General features: G+C 42.2%; 1 protein-coding gene across 4 annotated transcripts in view; it reads right to left on the reverse strand.

Annotated features, from left to right (window-relative positions):
• The window catches only part of PAPSS1 (3'-phosphoadenosine 5'-phosphosulfate synthase 1), a 103,084-nt gene that overhangs the window by 28,367 nt on the left and 55,855 nt on the right, over nucleotides 1-18,862 (reverse strand). For all 4 annotated transcript variants that reach the window (XM_082389090.1, XM_082389091.1, XM_082389088.1 and 1 more), the window contains 2 exons: nucleotides 17,555-17,690; nucleotides 4,875-5,143 (listed from right to left, as the gene is read on the reverse strand). In XM_082389090.1, coding sequence (XP_082245216.1) covers nucleotides 4,875-5,143; nucleotides 17,555-17,690 — 405 coding nt within the window. The remainder of the gene's footprint in view (nucleotides 1-4,874; nucleotides 5,144-17,554; nucleotides 17,691-18,862) is intronic.

Genomic DNA, 18,862 nt, shown 5'->3' on the forward strand with positions numbered 1-18,862 from the left:
GAAGCTCTGTGTAGGCTCAGGGGATCCTTAACTTCTTTGCCCTCCCACCAACTGCTAAGGTCCCTTTGAGGCTTCCAGGCAGCAAGGAGCTTTGTGCAAAGAACACACAGGCCTTGGAGTCAGAAAGGCTTGAGTTTCAGTTCCAGCTCTGTGTCTTGCAGGATGTAAGATCTGACCAAGACTCTCCCCTTGACGTAACTCTGGTCAGGTTCCTCCAAGCCCTCTATGACTCGACCTTCAGTGTCCATCCTTGTAGGGCCTGTACCACCCAGTTGCAGCAAAAATCTAAGTCAGTCTTGAAACCCTCCATCCTCGATATCTGATCAAATTCTTCATCCCCACCACCCCCCAAGTGATATCTGATCAGGCTGTCCTGCCTTCCGCAAGGATCCTGCTAGGTCTGTTTAACTAGGATCATCCCATGCCCATTGTTTCTGATGTTTCCTCTTAGTAATTTTCCATCCACTGACCCCCACTCTGCTCCTTGGCTATAAATCCCCACTTGACCACCATGTATTCAACTGAGCCCGGGTCTCTGCTGAGGTCTCTTTTCCCCTGCTGCAATAGTTCCTGAATGAAAATCTGTCTTTACTGCTTTAACTACTATACAACTCTGGTTTTCTTGGACAGACCATAGCTATGTTACTTGGTCTCTCTGAGCTTCAGTAACCTCAGCTATAAAATTGAAATAAAACCTATCTCACTGAGCTGTTGTGGGGATGAATACAGACTAAACAAAGATCACAACCCACAACTCTAGACTCTGATAAACAAAAAATACGTTTGAAAGGCCCTGAACTAGAGATTCCACCTCTAATGAATGTCAGCCAAGGCCATCCTAATTCACTGTTCTGGAACTCCTACAGGATATTTTAAGATTTCCAGTCTGTTTTCCAAAAATCTGCGGCCACATATTTTAATATTATATGATAAGATAAAAATTATTCTGTGGCAGTTATAGTACCTGGCTCTGGAGCCAGACTATCTCGACACTACTGTGTGATCTTGAACAGGTTATTTAACCCCTCTACCTCCGTTTCCTCATCTCTGAAGTGAGGATAATAATAATAGTACCTATTCTCTTGGTGTCGTTCTAAGGATGAAGTTAGCTAATACATGTAAAGCACTTGGAACATTGCCTGGCAAATACAGTTAAGAGCTCAATAGAAATAGGCTATTCTTATATTCTCAATCATGGTATATAATTTACTTCTCCATTTCCTCTTCAGTGAAACTGTTTCAATGAAAAAAATTTTGAGGTTCATTAAGAAATAGTAAAAGTATTACAGAACGTTTGGTTACATAGGGCTAGAGGACCCAAATGGCTAAAATGAAAACAGTCATCAAGTTTAGATGAAGAAATACACTGCTGACGAGAATATAAAATGGTACAACCACATTGGAAAATTGACTGGCAACACCTACTAGAGGTGAACACAGGCATACCCCTAAATTGCCTAGAATTCCTAGGTATATAACCAACATAAATGCCCACAAAAAGTCATGCACTAAAATCTTCATACCAGCACTATTCTTAATAGCAAACAACTGAAAACTGCACTAACGCCCATCAACAGTACTGGGTGCAGTCACACAATGGGGCACTCCACAGTACTGAGAGTGACCAATTACAACTAACTACACACAACAGTGAGGGTGAGTTTCACCAACATAATGTAAAGCGAAAGAAGCCGGACGCCAAAGAGTATACACTGTATAATCTCGGTTATGAAAAGCCCTAGGAGAGGCTGGCCTAGGTGCTGTGATGCAACGCCCGGGTCCCCCCAGGAAGGAAGGATTACTCCGCCAGCTTTAGGAGTTGCCAACACAACACCCAGCAGCTGTCAGCCCTCCTTAGAAACTGCCTCTGTGGAAAAGAGCAGCAGCGCCCAAAGGCATGCCCTTCTTGCGCAACTCAGAACATCTTTGAAGGGCCTTTCCAGAATTCCACATGGGGTCAACTGAGGCTTCCACTAAGACTGAACTGCAGCTCAACTTCTCCCCCTGCCCAATCCTGCTGCCTTCCTATCTCTTCTCTTCCACTAGTGTTGATCCCAAGAGCCATCCCTGATACGTTTCCTGAACGCTAATCTCTCACTCTTAGAGTCTGCCTCCCAAAGTATCCGACAAGCAAATGAGATCTGTGATGTGAGAAGTGAGGGCAGTGATGACGACTGTGGGGAGAGCAGGTAATGACAGGAGACGGCAGGAAGGAGACCCTCCAGGGTGCTGGTAACAGGCTTTTTACCTATCTGGGTGCTGGTCCTAGGACTGCTCCAATGGGAAAAATTCACTTAATTGTAAACCTATGAGATATGCACTTCTTCCTACGTATATTATACGAAGTTAAAAGAAAATAAGGCAAATAAGAAAGTGATGAGAATGGGACAGAACCTTAAAGAATATTTAGTCTCACCTCCTTGTGCATCCCTTAAATAACCCTTTTCTGTGCACTTAAACGTAGCTCAGCGAAGTCTAACCTGCGATTACAGACCAGCTGGTGACAAACCAGGCCAAGGACAGGCCCAGGCTTCAACAACAGCCTGTGTTGTTTTGACCAGACCATACTCTTGTGGGTAGCAACAGGAGTCAAATCCGAGGCTGGGCAAGGGCCTGCTGCAGCCGGCTCACCTCGCTGTCAACTTTGCCTCGCAAGGAGGGAGACTCTGAGGTTAGCCGAAATGCAAGCACCCCAAAGGCACCTTTAGGTACCTTCACCTTTGAATCTTGAGAAGCACACCTGGCTCTGAAATCAGAAGACTTAAAAATGTTTCTAGTGTAGACAAAACAGCATGCTTGACCCTTTGTGGTGCTCTCTCAAGAAAGGCCTTTCTCTCTTACCATAGCTGTCTGTTTTGTTTTGCTTTTTTATTAATTAATTTATTAATTTTTGGCTGCGTTGGGTCTTTGTTGGTGCGCTCAGGCTTTCTCCAGTTGCGGCAAGCGGGGGCTAGTCTTCGTTGTGGTGCACGGGCTTCTCACTGCAGTGGCTTCTCTTGTTGTGGAGCACGGGCCCTAGGCGTGCGGGCTTCAGTAGTTGCGGCACGGGGGCTCAGTAGTTGTGGCTCATGGGCTCTAGAGCACAGGCTCAGTAGGCTCAGGCGCATGAGCTTAGTTGCTCCGCGGCATGTGGGATCTTCCCAGACCAGGGCTCGAACCCGTGTCCCCTGCATTGGCAGGCGGATTCCTAACCACTGAACCACCAGGGAAGTCCCATCTGGCTGCTTTTATTATTTATCTATCCCTTCATTGCCTCCTTCTCAAGAGCAGTTTTTAGTTTATTTAGGTAATAAAACGTCACATCTTCCCCTTTTACATAGGGAATAAAAAACACAAATAGGACAAAATATGACCTCAATAGGGAAGATAAATTCCTTCATTTTCTTCACTGGCTCTTAATGAGATTATTGATAAACTCATTCCTGACCCTAAATTCACTTGCATCATTCCCACAGTAAAAACCACTCACCCTATAATTCTGGACAACTTCAGTCCAAATGATTCCCTTAAAATGATGATGATGAAGACAGCACCAAAAAAGTTGAGAAACTATTGGAACAAAATTGTTACTTTATTTCCAAAATAATTTAGTTCATCTTTGAGATGTAAGAACTAAAGACCATGGTGGTCTCTGGGAAACTAAAAGGGCTTTTGGTGCCCAATTCTTATGAACATTTTATACCAACAAAGAGGGAAGAATATGAGGAGGTTTACCTCATATGGAAGTTCTAATGCATTATTTAGGCTGGATCCAAGAGAAGAGTCAAATACATTGTAATCTCTTAACTTGTTGTTATTGTAGTTTTCTGTCAGTATTTCTTAGCGAGTTGCACAGCCCCACAACTAAGCTCCAATAAAAATTTTTAGGCTTGCATAGCACAGGGAGATCAGCTCGGTGCTTTGTGACCACCTAGAAGGGTGGGATAGGGAGGGTGGGAGGGAGACGCAACAGGGAGGGGATATGGGGATATATGTATACATATAGCTGATTCACTTTGTTATACAGCAGAAACTAACACAACAATGTAAAGCAATTATACTTCAATAAAGATGTTAAAAAAAAACAACAACCAAATTTTAGGCTTGATCCCAAAGAATAGCCAAACACGCTTGTATTTCCTTTTAAACTTTTTTTTTGAAGGAAAATATCACAGAGTATATACAACTAAATTATTTAATTCTTTCTAAAAGGGTTTGCCTCTCAGATAAATCTAAGCAAATTCATCTCCCTTCAAGGCAGGGATGAAAAAGAATGCAATAATAACGTGCATTCCATTCTTTATCTTAAACACTCAACAAGAAGCTGGCTAGGAATTTCCCACACACTGTTTTTTAGGTCATTTATTGATTTATTCATTTATTCAAACAAATATTTTTTGAAAGCCAACTCTATCTTGAAGCAAAAACCTAATTAACTCCTCTTCCTTACATATGGTTATAAAAAGATCTCAAAACCTCCCTTTTGACCACTAAGTAGAACTCTAAAACTCTCTTCCACCCCATAACAAGAAGCAATTTTACTTCCTAACCCTATCAGTCCTTCAATAAAGAACAGATGAAGAATGTCTTCTGAATGTTTTTTTGAAAAGATACCATGCTTTCCTTCCCACTGAAATACCAGAAGCAAAAGTCAGACCAAATCTGTCCGCTGGGAAGAGTAACTCTGGACTTTGCTAAAGGGATAAGATGAGTGTTATCAGATCTGTATAACATGGTCGGACAAGAGCCTGTGTCACACCTTCCCAAGCTCGCCCATGCGAGCATATGCCTTGTGTTTAGAATAGACCTACAGACGAGAGAAAAATCAAAAGTCAGGTCTGTTGTTGACACCTGCTGTGTTAGTAACAGTGGTTCAGCACAGCTGCCGTGAATACCTCAGTTGGTCCAGCATACATCATGGGAGATGGGAAGATGGCCACCACTGTGGTTTCAGGATTCAGGACTCCTTCCTCCAGCACTGCAGCATGCTGCTTCATACGCCACATCAGAGGAACATCATCGTCCTTTGTCCAGCCACCAAGAGGGTGAAGGAGAAGGACAGGGCGCCGGTAGCCCCTCTCTAGAAGCTGCTTATGGGTATCCTGCATTAATAGAGCATGGCCATTGTGCACTGGGTTGCGTAACTGAAATGCAAAGACAGCATCTGAAAGAGAATATTCAGAGTTAATAATAGTCCTTTTCTAACAGATTACCTTCCAAAGGATAAGCAATTCTTCTTGAAGCTTGATGCTTAGGATTAAGCAAACACGCATGCTCAGAATCAGAAACTGGCGAAAAACATGTAGTGCGCTGACCATTTACTCCAAGGCAACACGATATAGTAATTATTACTTTACAAATCTTACAAGCCTGAGCATGTGTCACATAGTAGTGATGGATTTATAACAATTACTTTCTGCATTCATGGGCAACCTGAGAATGATAATCAGACTTTCTGGCCCTAACATCTCGGTTCAACTGCTTGCAATGGATATAAATTCTTGGTGTATGCCTTAATTACCCATCAAGTCAATCCTGCCGTTGGATCTAAGATACTCCTTTATTGAAGGAAGACAGAAAGACAGAGATACGTAGAGTTTAAAAAATTTACTTACTCTCCAAATAAGCTCATTTATACTGATTGCTCTGCTTGACTGGAACCCAATGTTGTTTTGTGATGCCAGGTCTCGATTTTGGACTATAGTTTAGCAACAACAATATCCCTTACAAGGACCATTGCTATTACTCAAATGTTGAAAACTGCTGGATTAATTAAGCTGGTTAACGATGTATCATCTGATTACAACCCTGGCTTCACTCCTACATGGGGCTCTTGCTATCAGAAGACCTTTCTTAGAAGGCATGGTTCCTTGGAGTCATAGAGTAATTTCACAGAACAGAGTAACAACGCAGTTAGAGGAGCTCTGTATTTGATGCCCTCACAATATCTGATACATCATCACGCCATGTTGATCCAATCTTGACTCCGAGAGGAACAACTTCCTCTTCCCGAATAATTTTAAGCCGAATAGTACAACATCCCCAATCTATTCTCAGTTCTGACCCTCTTCTATCACCGTGACAAAAGGCACAGAAAGAAAACTATGGCACCCTACTTGACCAGGAGATTTTTGGGGACACATCCTGTGATATTCCAAGATTTAGAGCATTTTCACTATGCTTTGAAGTTCTCAAGTTACCTTTTCTTGAGAAACAAGGCTGGTTTTCACCAAAGAAATAGCTGCTAGCTTTTATCTGCTAGTTTTAGCATGCTGCAAATACTGCCAAATGGTGATTTTTCTAATTCCATCATTCCATCTACATGTATTAGATGAATTTCTACTATAAGTTAGAGTTTCCACTTCTCCTCCTTATATGACATAAGATACAAAAAAGAAGTCTTGATACAAATATGTGAGTATTTAAAATTATGCTGCTTTAAGAAAATGGGAGGAGGGGTACAGACCTGAAAGTTTTTCTATCCTTCTGAAATCACTTCAAATTTTGGATATAGTATATGGATATCAAAAGATTTCAAAACATCCCTTTTAGCCATTAAGTAGAACTCCAGAACTCCCCTTCCCCAAGACCAAGAAAGAATTTTACTTCCTGACTCTATTATACTCCAGTCCTTCCAAAAAAGAACAGACGAAGAATGTCTCCTGAATATGAGCACTAACGTTGCTCCATTTTGGGGATTACTGCCTGAACTGAACCCGCATTCTGATTCTGGCCTAAATCTCATCAGCAAGGTTAGTTCTCTCCCCTCTCTTCCCTCCCCTTTGTACTGCCCATTCTTTGTAAACAGCCTTGAAGCACAACAGAGGCACTTAACTAAGCATTAATAAATCCTACTACTGGGCTAATGTGAGTTACTGCACTGATGGAGAGGTTGGGGGCGAGTGGCTCCAGGCTTACACCACGGGGAGGAAAGAGAGTAAGAGGACTCTGGCCCAGCACAAGCCTGCAGCACCAGGGCCGAGGAGATGCCTGCGTGGCAGGGGCAAATAGCGCCAGGGCTGAGAAGACAGCTCATTTGCCTGGGAGCGTAAACAGAGCAAATAAGAAAATAGATTGAGTAGAATGGCAGCCAGGATTCTCACTGTAGGAGAGGAGAGGCAAAAATACCAAAAAGAAGAAAGGCTAGAAAACACCACGTGGTATTGGATTAGGGTTGACAACAGCAGCGTGACCTCATGGTTTTCAGCTATATAGACAGATATATACAGGAACAGATATAAATGTGTGAGTGTATGTGCTTATGCACATTTCTTGGTTCTGTCCGCTGAAAGGTCCTACAAGCAATGACTACCCAGTGGCAATCAGCAAAACTAAAGCCCAAATTTTACATTCTAAATACTACTCCTCACTTAAACCAGGGTTCCTTGGCAAAATGGCCAATTCGAGGGCTAGGGAACGGAAAGTACAACATGAGCTGGAACGTCTTTTGTGCCATAAGGAAAGGAAGTGCTCAGAGAATAATGAGGACTTGTCAAAAGGATACAGCAACCAGTCTGACACGGTCCCAAAGGCCAACCTAGGACAAGCTAAATATCAAGTAAATAATACTATTAATGGATTGTAAACCACTGAGTAAAATAGGAATCTGTAAATCCAGAAAGAATAAAATAAATGAAAAAACCACTGGAGGAGAAGTGGAAACTCTAACTTACAGTAGAAAGTCAACTAATAAATGTAGATGGAATGATGGAATTAGAAAAATCACCATTTGGCAGCATTTGCAGCACGCTAAAACTAGCAGATAAAAGTTTGATGACAAGGGGATATTTATGGAGTCTCAAAATCTCTCCCCCAAAATACCTGTTAGTACATACAAAATAATTTGTTAACTTTACAGCACAAAAACCTGGTAAACATGATCTTAAATGATAAAAGTTAACTTTAAAAAAGTTAACCTCATCTGTAATAGGGCAAATCAAAATTGTGAGCCACCAAATATGATGCACCAAGAATTCAGCATTGCTTCCTGCAGGATTCCTGACAAAAATGTGTAACTGGAACCTAATCATGAGGAAACAGCAGATAAACCCAAACTGAGAGACAGTCAAGAAAGTAAACGACATGACTATCCAAAAATGCCAAAGTTGTAAAAGACACAACAAAGACTAAGCGACTGTTCCGAATGAAGTGGACTAAAGAGACATGACTGACATCCTGAACCAGGAAGCAAAGGTGGCAAAGAGAAGATTTTAGCTGTCATTGTTGGTTTTGTGATAAAAGACATTATTGGGACAATGGCATGACGTGAGTGAAGTGCACAGATTAGACAGTGTTATTATATCAATGGTATTTTCCTGAGTTTGATGAGCATACTGAGGGTAGGTAGGAGACTGTCCTTATCTTCAGGAAATACATATGGAAATAACTAAGGAGTAATGAGGCATCATGTCTGCAACTTTCAAAGAAAGTGAGAATGAGAAAGCAAAGAAACATAATGCTAATTATGGAAACTGGGTGAAGAATATATAGGAGTTCTTGGTACTATTCTTGTAATTTTTCTGTAAATTTAAAATTATTTCAAAATACAAAGTTAAAAAACAAAGTAAAAAATTATGACAGGAGACATATGAACTGGTTATAACATGTAGATTTTATTTAGATCCTGATTCAAACAAACTATAAAAAAAAGAAATGTGACTACTATGAAATTATCAGAAATATAAACACTGGCTAGATATTTGATAGTATTAAGAAACTATTGATATTATTATTATTTAGGTGCAATAGTGATATCATGGTTGTATTTTTTAAAGTCCTTACCTTTAAGAAATACTTTCTGAAATATTTAGATGGTAATGACATGGGGTTTGAGATTTGCTTCAGAATAATATGCAGGGATGCAATGGGGTAGGTAGGGGTACAGGTGAAACAAGAGTAGCTAAGAGTTGGTACCACTGAATTTGGGTTAGAGGTATATAGGGATTCATTCACACTATTATATCTACTTACAAATGTAAGTAGCATATGTTTAAAATTTTCCCTAATAATTTTTAAAAGAGAAGATACATGTAGAAGCAGCACTGCTTTGGAACATGATATTTACAGGTTCAAATTACAGGTCTAACAATTTTTAACCATGGACTGTGGTCTTTAAGGACTTAATTTCACTTTTGACATCTTCGTAGTGGGGATGATACTAAGGTTACTGTCATGAAGATAAAATAATATAAAGTACCCAGCACGGTGAGATGTACATTGCAGTCACTTAAAAATTTAAGTTCCTTAAGACAATTCATTCTTTAAAAAAACCCAAAAAAACACCATATCTAAAAGCTCCTGGCAGGAAATTGAACCCACTGTTCTACTGGTGACTCAAGGTCTACTCTAGTACGAACTAACACTCCAGTGAGTGTTTCCAAGATGAGGGTGCATTAGCTCTGTGCTGCAATATGCAGCCTTTGCCTTCCTTAATCAGGAACAGGTTCCTAACTGTGAATAGGACCCCTGTGTAATACATCTCAGGTGTATGATGACTACATTCCTAGACTCCAATCAGGTCAAATCTGATTTTGTAAAATTGCCATTTAGCAAGATTATTTATATGACAGCATGTGCAAAAGGAAACATAAATAAATTCTGTCTCAAATATACGTGTTTCACAGATTCTAATAATTCATCTACCTAGGTTTCCTTTCCAAAAAGAATTAATCTAACTCCACACTGGACATTTAACAGATAAAGTTAAGATGAATGACTTGTTAAAAGTTTACATTAGCAGCATATAAAGGATTTTGCTGCCAAAATTTCTTCCAGGTAGAATTATTTCCTTATTATCAGTTCCATTCAGAAATCCAATGATCATTTGCTCTGTCTGCCCATTTTTTCTTGCCAATATTACCAGGTCTTTCCTAAACTTCCAGCCTTTTCAATCCCTTGTAACTATTTATCAATGAATTACACAAATGGCTTTAACTGCCTGTAGTTCCAGACTGCATTTTCATCCCTACCATCTGGTTTCCCCACTAGAGAACTTATGTGGATGAACAATGTAATGGAAGCACCTGATCCACTGGAAGCTTACATTCCCAAGGTACTGTCCCAACTAACATAACTCAGTATGCATCACCATTATATTTTCCTCCAACAATTTTCCATCAAGGATGGAAAAAGAATAATGGGCCACTATGGACCTGGGGCCACTGATACTTAGAGCAACTTTCAGTAATTCTTCACATTCTCATCCCCATTTTCTAAAGGACAGTGAATTCCCTGTTGTCACACCATAACTGGTAGAAAATACTTGCCTTTTCGCTTATAACTCTTTATGGATTAGTTTAAGACTGCTTTACCTAAGATCAGGGTTTCAACCGTGTTTGAAAATGGGACATTATCTTCAAAATGACTGGAATCTAATATTAACATTTATGATTTCCATTTCTTTCTAGCCTTCTGCCCCCATTCGTGGGAAAGGACCAGGAATTCCATAATTGTGATTTATAGAAAGTACATTGTGAAGCTGCTGATGCCGTGCACAAAAGCAAACTTTTTCCTTCAAGAGCTAGAGTGAATATTTTAAGCTTTGCAGGCTATGGGGCTTCTGCTGCAACTACTCAACCCTGCCGAGCAGTGCAAAAACAGCCACAGACGATGCATAAGTGACTGTGGATATTTCCCAGTAAAACTTTATTTACAAGAACTGGCAGCGGGCCAGATTTGGCGTGCAGGCTGTGGTTTACCAACCTCTGAAAGACAAACGAAATTCGGATGATGGAAGTAAGAGCACTGCAGCCAAGACGCCTGGTGTGAGCAAAAGTGTGGAGGCAGGAAAGCAGATGTGTCTGAGGACACAGAATCATCCATCTTGTCAAAGATGGATACAAAGCCTAGCACGTGATATTACGCAGAATTTTGAATGATAGGTTAGGAAGGGTACTGTGTTCCAAACAGAGGTTGTGAGTTAATCAGTAATGTTGCCCAGAAAATTAGGCTAGTAGACTGTGCAGGACTGAGGTGGGGGAGGGTCAGTGGGTGGAGTGGGGAGACAGCAAAATCAGAAGACTGTGGCACAGAAACGTGCTCCCATATTTTCCATATAAAATAAACCATCCACCAACTCTTCAATTCTCCCCCACTCACTCGATCTATTCCTCCCCCAGGATACAGACAGGCTCGTCTGACCAATCACAACCTACACACTGGGAATGGGGTCACAACGGCAAAGACTGGCACTGCCTGCTCCCTCAAACCCCTCCCCAGTGCTGAGGTCACTGAGCAGCGCTCTATGTGTTACTGACTCACAGATCTATGTCATCTGACCGAAACTCCCCTAAGCTCCAGACCGTCTCTCCACCTGCCTCTTAGCACTCCACGGGCACCTCAGATCACCTCCTGCCAGCCTCCTTGCGTGCCTCTGGTCCTCCTCCACGCCCTCTGAGAGCAGGCACCACTACCCACTGCAGAGTCTTAGACTCTGGAGGACCACTGCCATCCTCCACACGCAGTGCGTCGCTCTGCTCCCTAAACCTCACTAAACCCTGCTTTCTTCACTCCCCAAGCCCATATCAGCCCTTCATCCCTGCTTCACAAGACAACTGGTCTCCCCCCACAACCCCATCTAGCCTCCATCCAGCAGTCAAAGCAGGCAGGGGGGCAGGGAAGAAAGGAGTTGGGACAGGATGAAAATTCTGTTTTAGATACACTGTCCTGGGGGAACAGTGAAACTGGTCCTGCCCCCAGGAGCTTACAATCTAGTCAGAGGAGGAGAAGCAAACATTCACTAATCAGACAATAAATCCATGTTAGAAGGAATATACTTCCTTCAACTCCAGGAGGACGTGATTAGGGCTTCCCTGGTGGCGCAGTGGTTGAGAATCTGCCTGCCAATGCAGGGGACACGGGTTCGAGCCCTGGTCTGGGAAGATCCCACATGCCGCGGAGCGACTAAGCCCGTGAGCCACAATTGCTGAGCCTGTGCTCCGCAACGGGAGAGGCCACGATAGTGAGAGGCCCGCGCACCGCGATGAAGAGTGGCCCCCACTTGCCGCAACTAGAGAAAGCCCTCACACAGAAACGAAGACCCAACACAGCCATAAATAAATAAATAAATAAAATTAAAAAAAAAAAAAAAAAGAGGACGTGATTAGATCTTTGTTTTCAGAAGGTAAGTCTGGTGACAATGTGAATGATAAAGTGATGGAAGAAAAGAATGGGAATGGAGTCACTCCTTCAACTAATCCCTTCCTGCTCTGCCACATAGTGAGTATGAAACCCCTGCCAAATCCAAAAGGTACTTTCCTGTTTTAAAGTCCTGACCTCTCTGCTGCCTTTGACATAAAAAAAAAAAAAAAAAAAAAAAAAAAAAAAAAAGCTATGCCACTGTCTTCATAGCCTCAAGGCCTGCTAACCATGGCACCAACCTTTTCTATTTCATCTGCCTCTATGCTTTTTCTTTAGTAAAAACCATGAAACACTGAAGAAAATTTGGAGGGGAAAAACCACCCCAAATGCACTATCTTAACATAACTGTTTTTGGGTTTTTGCATAGTCTCCCAGTTTTTCTCCTTATGCATACGTTTTTACACAGATGTGATCAAATGTGTATGACATTTTATATTCTGCTTGGCCCATTTTGGTCTAGTCACCTGTTTCTGACATCCTGTAGTCCTCTCAGAGCCACAGAGTTCATTGCTGGGTCCTATGAAATTCTTTCTTTACGTACTCATTCAGGAAACTCACCCCTGCGCCTGGATTCAATTACCATGTGCATACAGATGGCTTCTGTTAGCTGCATCCCTAAGTCCTGACCTTCCAACTCATCAGTTACAGAGACTTATTACTAAAAACGTTTCAATAGATGCTGCTCATTACCACCCCACCCCTCAATTCCTTCACCTTCACTTACTACCCTCACGTCTCAAGCCAAAAGCAGGTCCAGCTTCTAAAACCTGCACCTTCTCCTATGCCTCATGTCTAAGTAAAGGAAGAGCCCCATACTACAGTTCCTCTCCCTCCCCTCCGGATTCGACACCATCCAGTTCAGGAGCCAACACACCATGTTAACAAGTACGGTCTGATCCCTTTCCCTCCAGCAGACGGAAGGGGAAGAAGACAGTGAAGAAGGTTCTTCTCAGGATGTGCTGATTTCTGACAGGGGAAAAAATGGCAACCATGAGTGTTTTCTGGTGGTGGGAGGAGGGTGGGCCCTGACCCCCAGAATACGTGCAGGACGCGGGCTGCCTAATCTAGCGCCACGGCCACGGAACCCTGATGTGGCACAGTACAAACACCTGGGCTGGACCCCTGTGCTGCACTTTCTCTTGCACCCCGAGGGGTCCGGGGACAACTGCAGCTCCCCAGCAGGGCAGCTGTGAGCAACGAAAGAGCTGGTCAGCAGGGGAGCGCTGCTAACTCCTTCCCCCAGATTTCTCAGACCTGCGCTTCGCTGCCCAGCCCACAGGCAGAGCCCTGGCCTGCATCCCAACAGCTAGACCCAGAATTACAACATCCGCCTGCTGTCTTCCTTTCAACTTCTCTGAAAACTGGTCTGCATACAGCAGTAATTAATAAGTCTTCTCTTGCAGTCCTACGCAAGCTCTATTATCTGCCACTTTACCCCAAAGCTCTAAGTACAGGCATTTCTGATTTTCCCCAAATCAATACAGTAGCTGAACAAGAGGGTCCTGACGGTCGCTCTAGCGTTGCTGGGAGGCAGGCTGGGGTGCACACACGCTATGTTTTTGTGGGAGTTTTTTGAAGAGAGTCGGAAATGAGAAAGAGTTTGATCCCCTTCCTCCCTCGGAACTGTCATTTCTTTTACTTAAACTGCTCATGAGGGGGGGAAAAAATCAACAAGACAGGGCTAGGCTACTTGAGTAAATATGAATAGACTAGAATTTTTCACCAACAGGCACTCTCATACCCCAAAGTACGGCAGCAAGTTGTTTTTCTTTCTCAGGACTAGAAATGCTTTCAAATTAAAGTGAAAAATAATGTTGGATATAAAGCTTTTTTGCCAGCTGGACTCTGTACTGCCTGTTCTCCATTCCCCTTCCTGTCCAGCCCTGTCTCGTGCCTCTGTGCGCGTGTGCACACGTGCATGTGCGTGCGTGTTTGGGCGTGGGAGTGCTGTACTCCTGCCTCCATATGGGAGACATCAGTAGGCAACCAGAGGACGGAGGACAAAAGTCTTGCCCCAGTAGCATCCTGCTTCAGCGCTGTGATTACAGCGGGGTCTACACCCCAGACAACTAGCTCCTGCTCGGCAGCCCCTTGCCACAGCTCCAGCTCCTCTTACCCCATTTCAGAAACAATGCTGCCTTCCGATGCCCTGTCAGGAATGGTAATACTACCCCAAATTGCCAGTCCCCGGATGCCTCATCATTCCTTGGCGGTTCCCTTAGCCCTGACCGCCCATCTTTAAATACTCACGTTGTTAGATAATGTTCACAGCCTCATCTGAGTGTGCCTTGACCTGACTGACAAGAGGCTCCATCACCCAACCTCAGATTACAGCATCTCCAGCCCACTGCCGCGTATGGGCAAGAAAGCCCAGTGCCTTCAGAGGCAAACTATCTGCTTCCACCTCGGCTTTCTCAGGCATCTGTTGTTCCCAACTTTGCCTAATATATCCGTCTACTGTCTCTATCCATTCATTTAAAATACAGTCTGTGGTTCAACAACTTGACAAAGCTTTCTCAGATTTATTCAACACTGTGCTACCACATACTAGCTTGAAAGAAATTATGTCAGCGTTTCCCTTTGTAACCCAGCAGGACACCAGTACTCTGTGTGCAATAAACACTAACTGGCTCTTACTTGGCTTAAGTGAAATTCAGTCTTTCTTTCCAGGATAGTGGTCAATCATCGGTGGTTCAAAGAACTTGCCATCTGGAACCGTGTCACCTTGCAATCACTGACGTGGGTATTAAAGACCTCTCAATCCTTCCAGCTACAGAATGGTCTAGAAACAGCAAAACTGATCATATCAATGTGCACAGGACAACAACCCACACAGGGTAATCAAAGATTACCTAATATTCCCTAAGATGAGGGAAGGAGAAGGAGGGAGAGGTAAGAAAAGAAACCCTAAGTAGAAGAAAAAAAATATTCCCTGTTTTCTCTCCCTTGAACTATGATTTGTACACAAGAGTAGATGACTTGTTATTGGCTTCCAGAAAGAGTGAATAAGAACTATAAAGGGACCTCCTCAGTCTGTTGCTTATTTGCCTTAGTCTAAAATGGAAAAGTAAACAAAATAACACTCCATCATCTTTTTTGCCGGATTTAAGGCTAATAACCAGCTCTCAGCTACTTTAAACAAAGTTGCAATCACTCATTATGCAACAAATCCTCTAAATGATTTAAAATGTTTGGTACACAAGGAAGAATGTAAAACAGACGTAATATAAAGTCTTGGATTATGAATGATAATTTCTTGATAAGACCCCTCAACAGTGCTAAAAATTTATTTAGTAACACGAATTCCAGATATAAATTATTTTGAAAACAAATTAACGTAAGCAAGGTCTCAGCAAGTCCTCAGCGAAACATGTTCCTCTTCACCAGAAAAAAAGAGAGAAGTCTACACATATTAAACTATCAGATGCTTCTGGATGCAAATAAACGAAGACCCAACTAGAAGTGTCTCATACAACTCAAACATGCATTAGGTCTTTGAATAACAAATCTGGATACAGAGGACCCAAGGGCTGGATCAGAAACTCAAACAGTATAAGATTCTTATGGATTCTTATGGTACAAAACGGCTACCAGAGCTCCAAACATTGCACCCTTACATGACAGCATCCAAAGCAGGAGGAAGAGGAAGGATGGGAAAGGATAACTTTTTGTCCTAAGCCAGATTCTTTTCAGGAAGGAAAACCTTTCCCAGAAGCCCCACTTGCTTACATCTCAAAGGTCAAAACTGACTTACACATGGACCTTTAAGTCACACACTGACAAAAGAGAATGTGGCACCATCACTGACTTATAGCAGTCATGATACAGTTCATGATACAGTCCTCTATGACTGGGCCCAAAACGTGTTAGCAAGAAAGAAAACAAACTGCTGTATAAGCAAGCACCAAGTGTAATATTCGGAGAAATTCCTGCACAAGTAGTTTAAGCCAAATCTGTGCTTCAAATTCAGAGGAGAGGAATAAAATTCAGAAGGAGGAATGGGGTACTACACTATCAAATACCGTAAGGGGGCCAAGCAAAAAATGTGCGTGAACGAGGCAGGCTGGTGGGGACTGTGGAGCTCTGAAGAGTGTGTGTCCATCTCAGGCCTCCAGTTCTTGATCCCTTTCACATCACTTCAAATATCAGCTAATTACGATACAGCTTAAGAAAAAACAGATACTCTTTCTCTTCCCTTTACTTGTATACCCTTTACTTACTGGTAAAACTAGCTTCCAACTCACATAACAGAAATAATGACGCCTTAACCTCTTACTGTGTGCCAGGTACTGTTACGGTGCCTAACCATCTTAGCTCATTTCACTTTTTAAAAATAAAATCCTATGTGTCAGGTACCATCACTGTCCTCATTTGTACAACTAGGGAACTGAGCCTTAGAGAGGAAACCCCTTTCCCCACAACCACATAACTTCTAAGTGGTAAAGTAGCGGGCAGTGTGCACACAGGACTCTAAATGACTACCAAGGATCTGAGAGGTCACAGAACCTAAACACAACTGATGAAATGGGAGCTCTTGCCCAGATTCTGGAGTCACTTGGGAAGGCAGGCTTCTGGTTAATAAATACGGCTGGGTGGCCAGGTAGTTCCTTAAAAGGCATCCATATCCACCTGACTTTTCTCAGCCGTATCTCCTCAATTTGTACACAGAAGATATTTTAAAAAGCAGCACCAATGCTTAGTGTTTAACCATTTCTGTAGTGGGTGAGAATTCACTAGCAGCATGATTGTAGGAGGCTTCAAATTCTTCAGACCTTAAAAAACAGCCTCCCAAAATCTACAGCGAATACTGTGGCAGGCATCCGGAATTTGCAAGTGTGGGTGCACCAGTGTAAACACATCATTTACCTACTTTTGTGTAAAAGATCTGCTAATCACAGATGTCTAATATAAAAATCCCTGTCCTGGGGCACTTTCTAAGACAGTATTATAAAGAACAGTTTCTACAAACTCTCTATATTTACTGCTCCACTTCATCCTAATCCAGAAATCTGAAATCATTATTAACCTACTCTTCAACAACTTTTTCTGTTATTTGTTGACTCTCTCTTCTACACCATAAACTCCTGTCTTATTTATTTATGAATCCTCAGCACTTGGTACTCTGGCATATAAAGATGCAAAACAAACACTTGCTGAATGAATAGCAAATGTGATATTGTCGTTCTATTATTTTCTGCAGTGGTACATTCCACTCCAATAAGACATTCTGGGATATAAAGCACATTGATATGAGTGAACTACACAGGTTGATTCAGATTGACTACCTTTCCTTACATATTCCATTGCTAACTAAATTTATCTTTACTCCTCATTCTGTCTTACATTTTAGCAAGCATTGGAAAAAATCTTCAAGAACCTCCCCATCAGGGAGAAACTCCAAGTAGTCCCATGTTAGATAATTAGGTCCATGTCTTACCTGCATTCATATCTTTAAACTTCTGCTTTAGCTCAGTAGGAGTAAAACGATACTGATCAAGACCATCATTCCAATAAATTCGGTCCAAGACTTGAAGATCTCCTCCAATCAGAAAATCTCCTTGTTCCATAACCATCTAATGGCAAGAGAAAGAAAATAATTTTTTTTTAACAGGAACCAACATCAAAATAAGTAAGAACATTTCTCTCATACAAGCTAAATATACCTGTAAACTACTCTCATCTTAAGGTCAATGGTAAATCTGTTTGGTTTATCAACTGAACTGGCATTAGAGATGCTGCAGAATTAGAATATATTTTATAATTTTGCAAAGGATTTGTGATGCAGCTATTATATTTGCATATGAAATGCAAACAAAATCAAAATGAATAATTACGACTTCTTTAAGTAACCAAAACATTCTTTTCATTGCTGTTGTATGTTGATTAACAGAAAAGTGTGTAAGCCTGGGTCATCCTGCCCTCTTGTGTTCTCCAATCCTAAACTTTTGAGCAATCAGAGTAATGATGATGGAGCTGAACACAAATTCATGCCTTCCAATCTCCACACCACCTCAAATTTCTTTCGGCTTCACTCGGGTCCTTTCTCTGCATCAGAGAGGAGAAGATATACCCTCTAGGAACCGTCCATTTTTGCAATGCAGCTCAAGCTCTTCCCCCACTGCTTCAACTTACCTGCTAACAATGCACCCCAAGTGCGTAGTCACTTCCTGCCTGGTCTCCCTCACTAGTAGGTCTCTGCCCATCCACCAAACCACTCATTCAACAAATATTCACTGAGGACTGGTATGTGTCAGGGCCTGTGCTAGGCACTGGGAAATACAGCAGAAAACGAGAGAGAAAGATCTTACTCCAATGGAGCTTATATTTTAGTGGGCGAGACAGAGGAGAAACCAGAGAAGTATCAGCTAGTGATAAACGTTGCAGAGAAAACAAACAGGGCACTGGAACACGGTGTCCAGGGAGTAGAGTGAATGGCATTTAAGAGAAAGGAGTTAGTAAATGCCTCTCTGAGGAAGGTGACATTTAACCTGAGATGATGAAAAGGAACTCATCACGGAGGTAAAGTAGTTCATGCAGACGGACACCAAGTGCAAAGTCCTGGCGCAGAAACACGTTTCTGTCTTTGAGGAACAGAAAGAAAGCTAATGTGGCTAGAAGGTCAGAAAGGCCAAAGCAAGGAGAGGGGCAGCGGTAGTGGAAGAGATCGTGGAAGAAGGCCAGGGCTGGATCCCACAGGGCCTCACAGGTTTTATTCTGATTACAGTGAGCAGCCACTGGAGAGTTT

This window comes from Balaenoptera borealis, assembly GCF_965194805.1.
Source record: "Balaenoptera borealis genome assembly, chromosome: 4".
Lineage (NCBI taxonomy): Eukaryota > Metazoa > Chordata > Mammalia > Artiodactyla > Balaenopteridae > Balaenoptera > Balaenoptera borealis.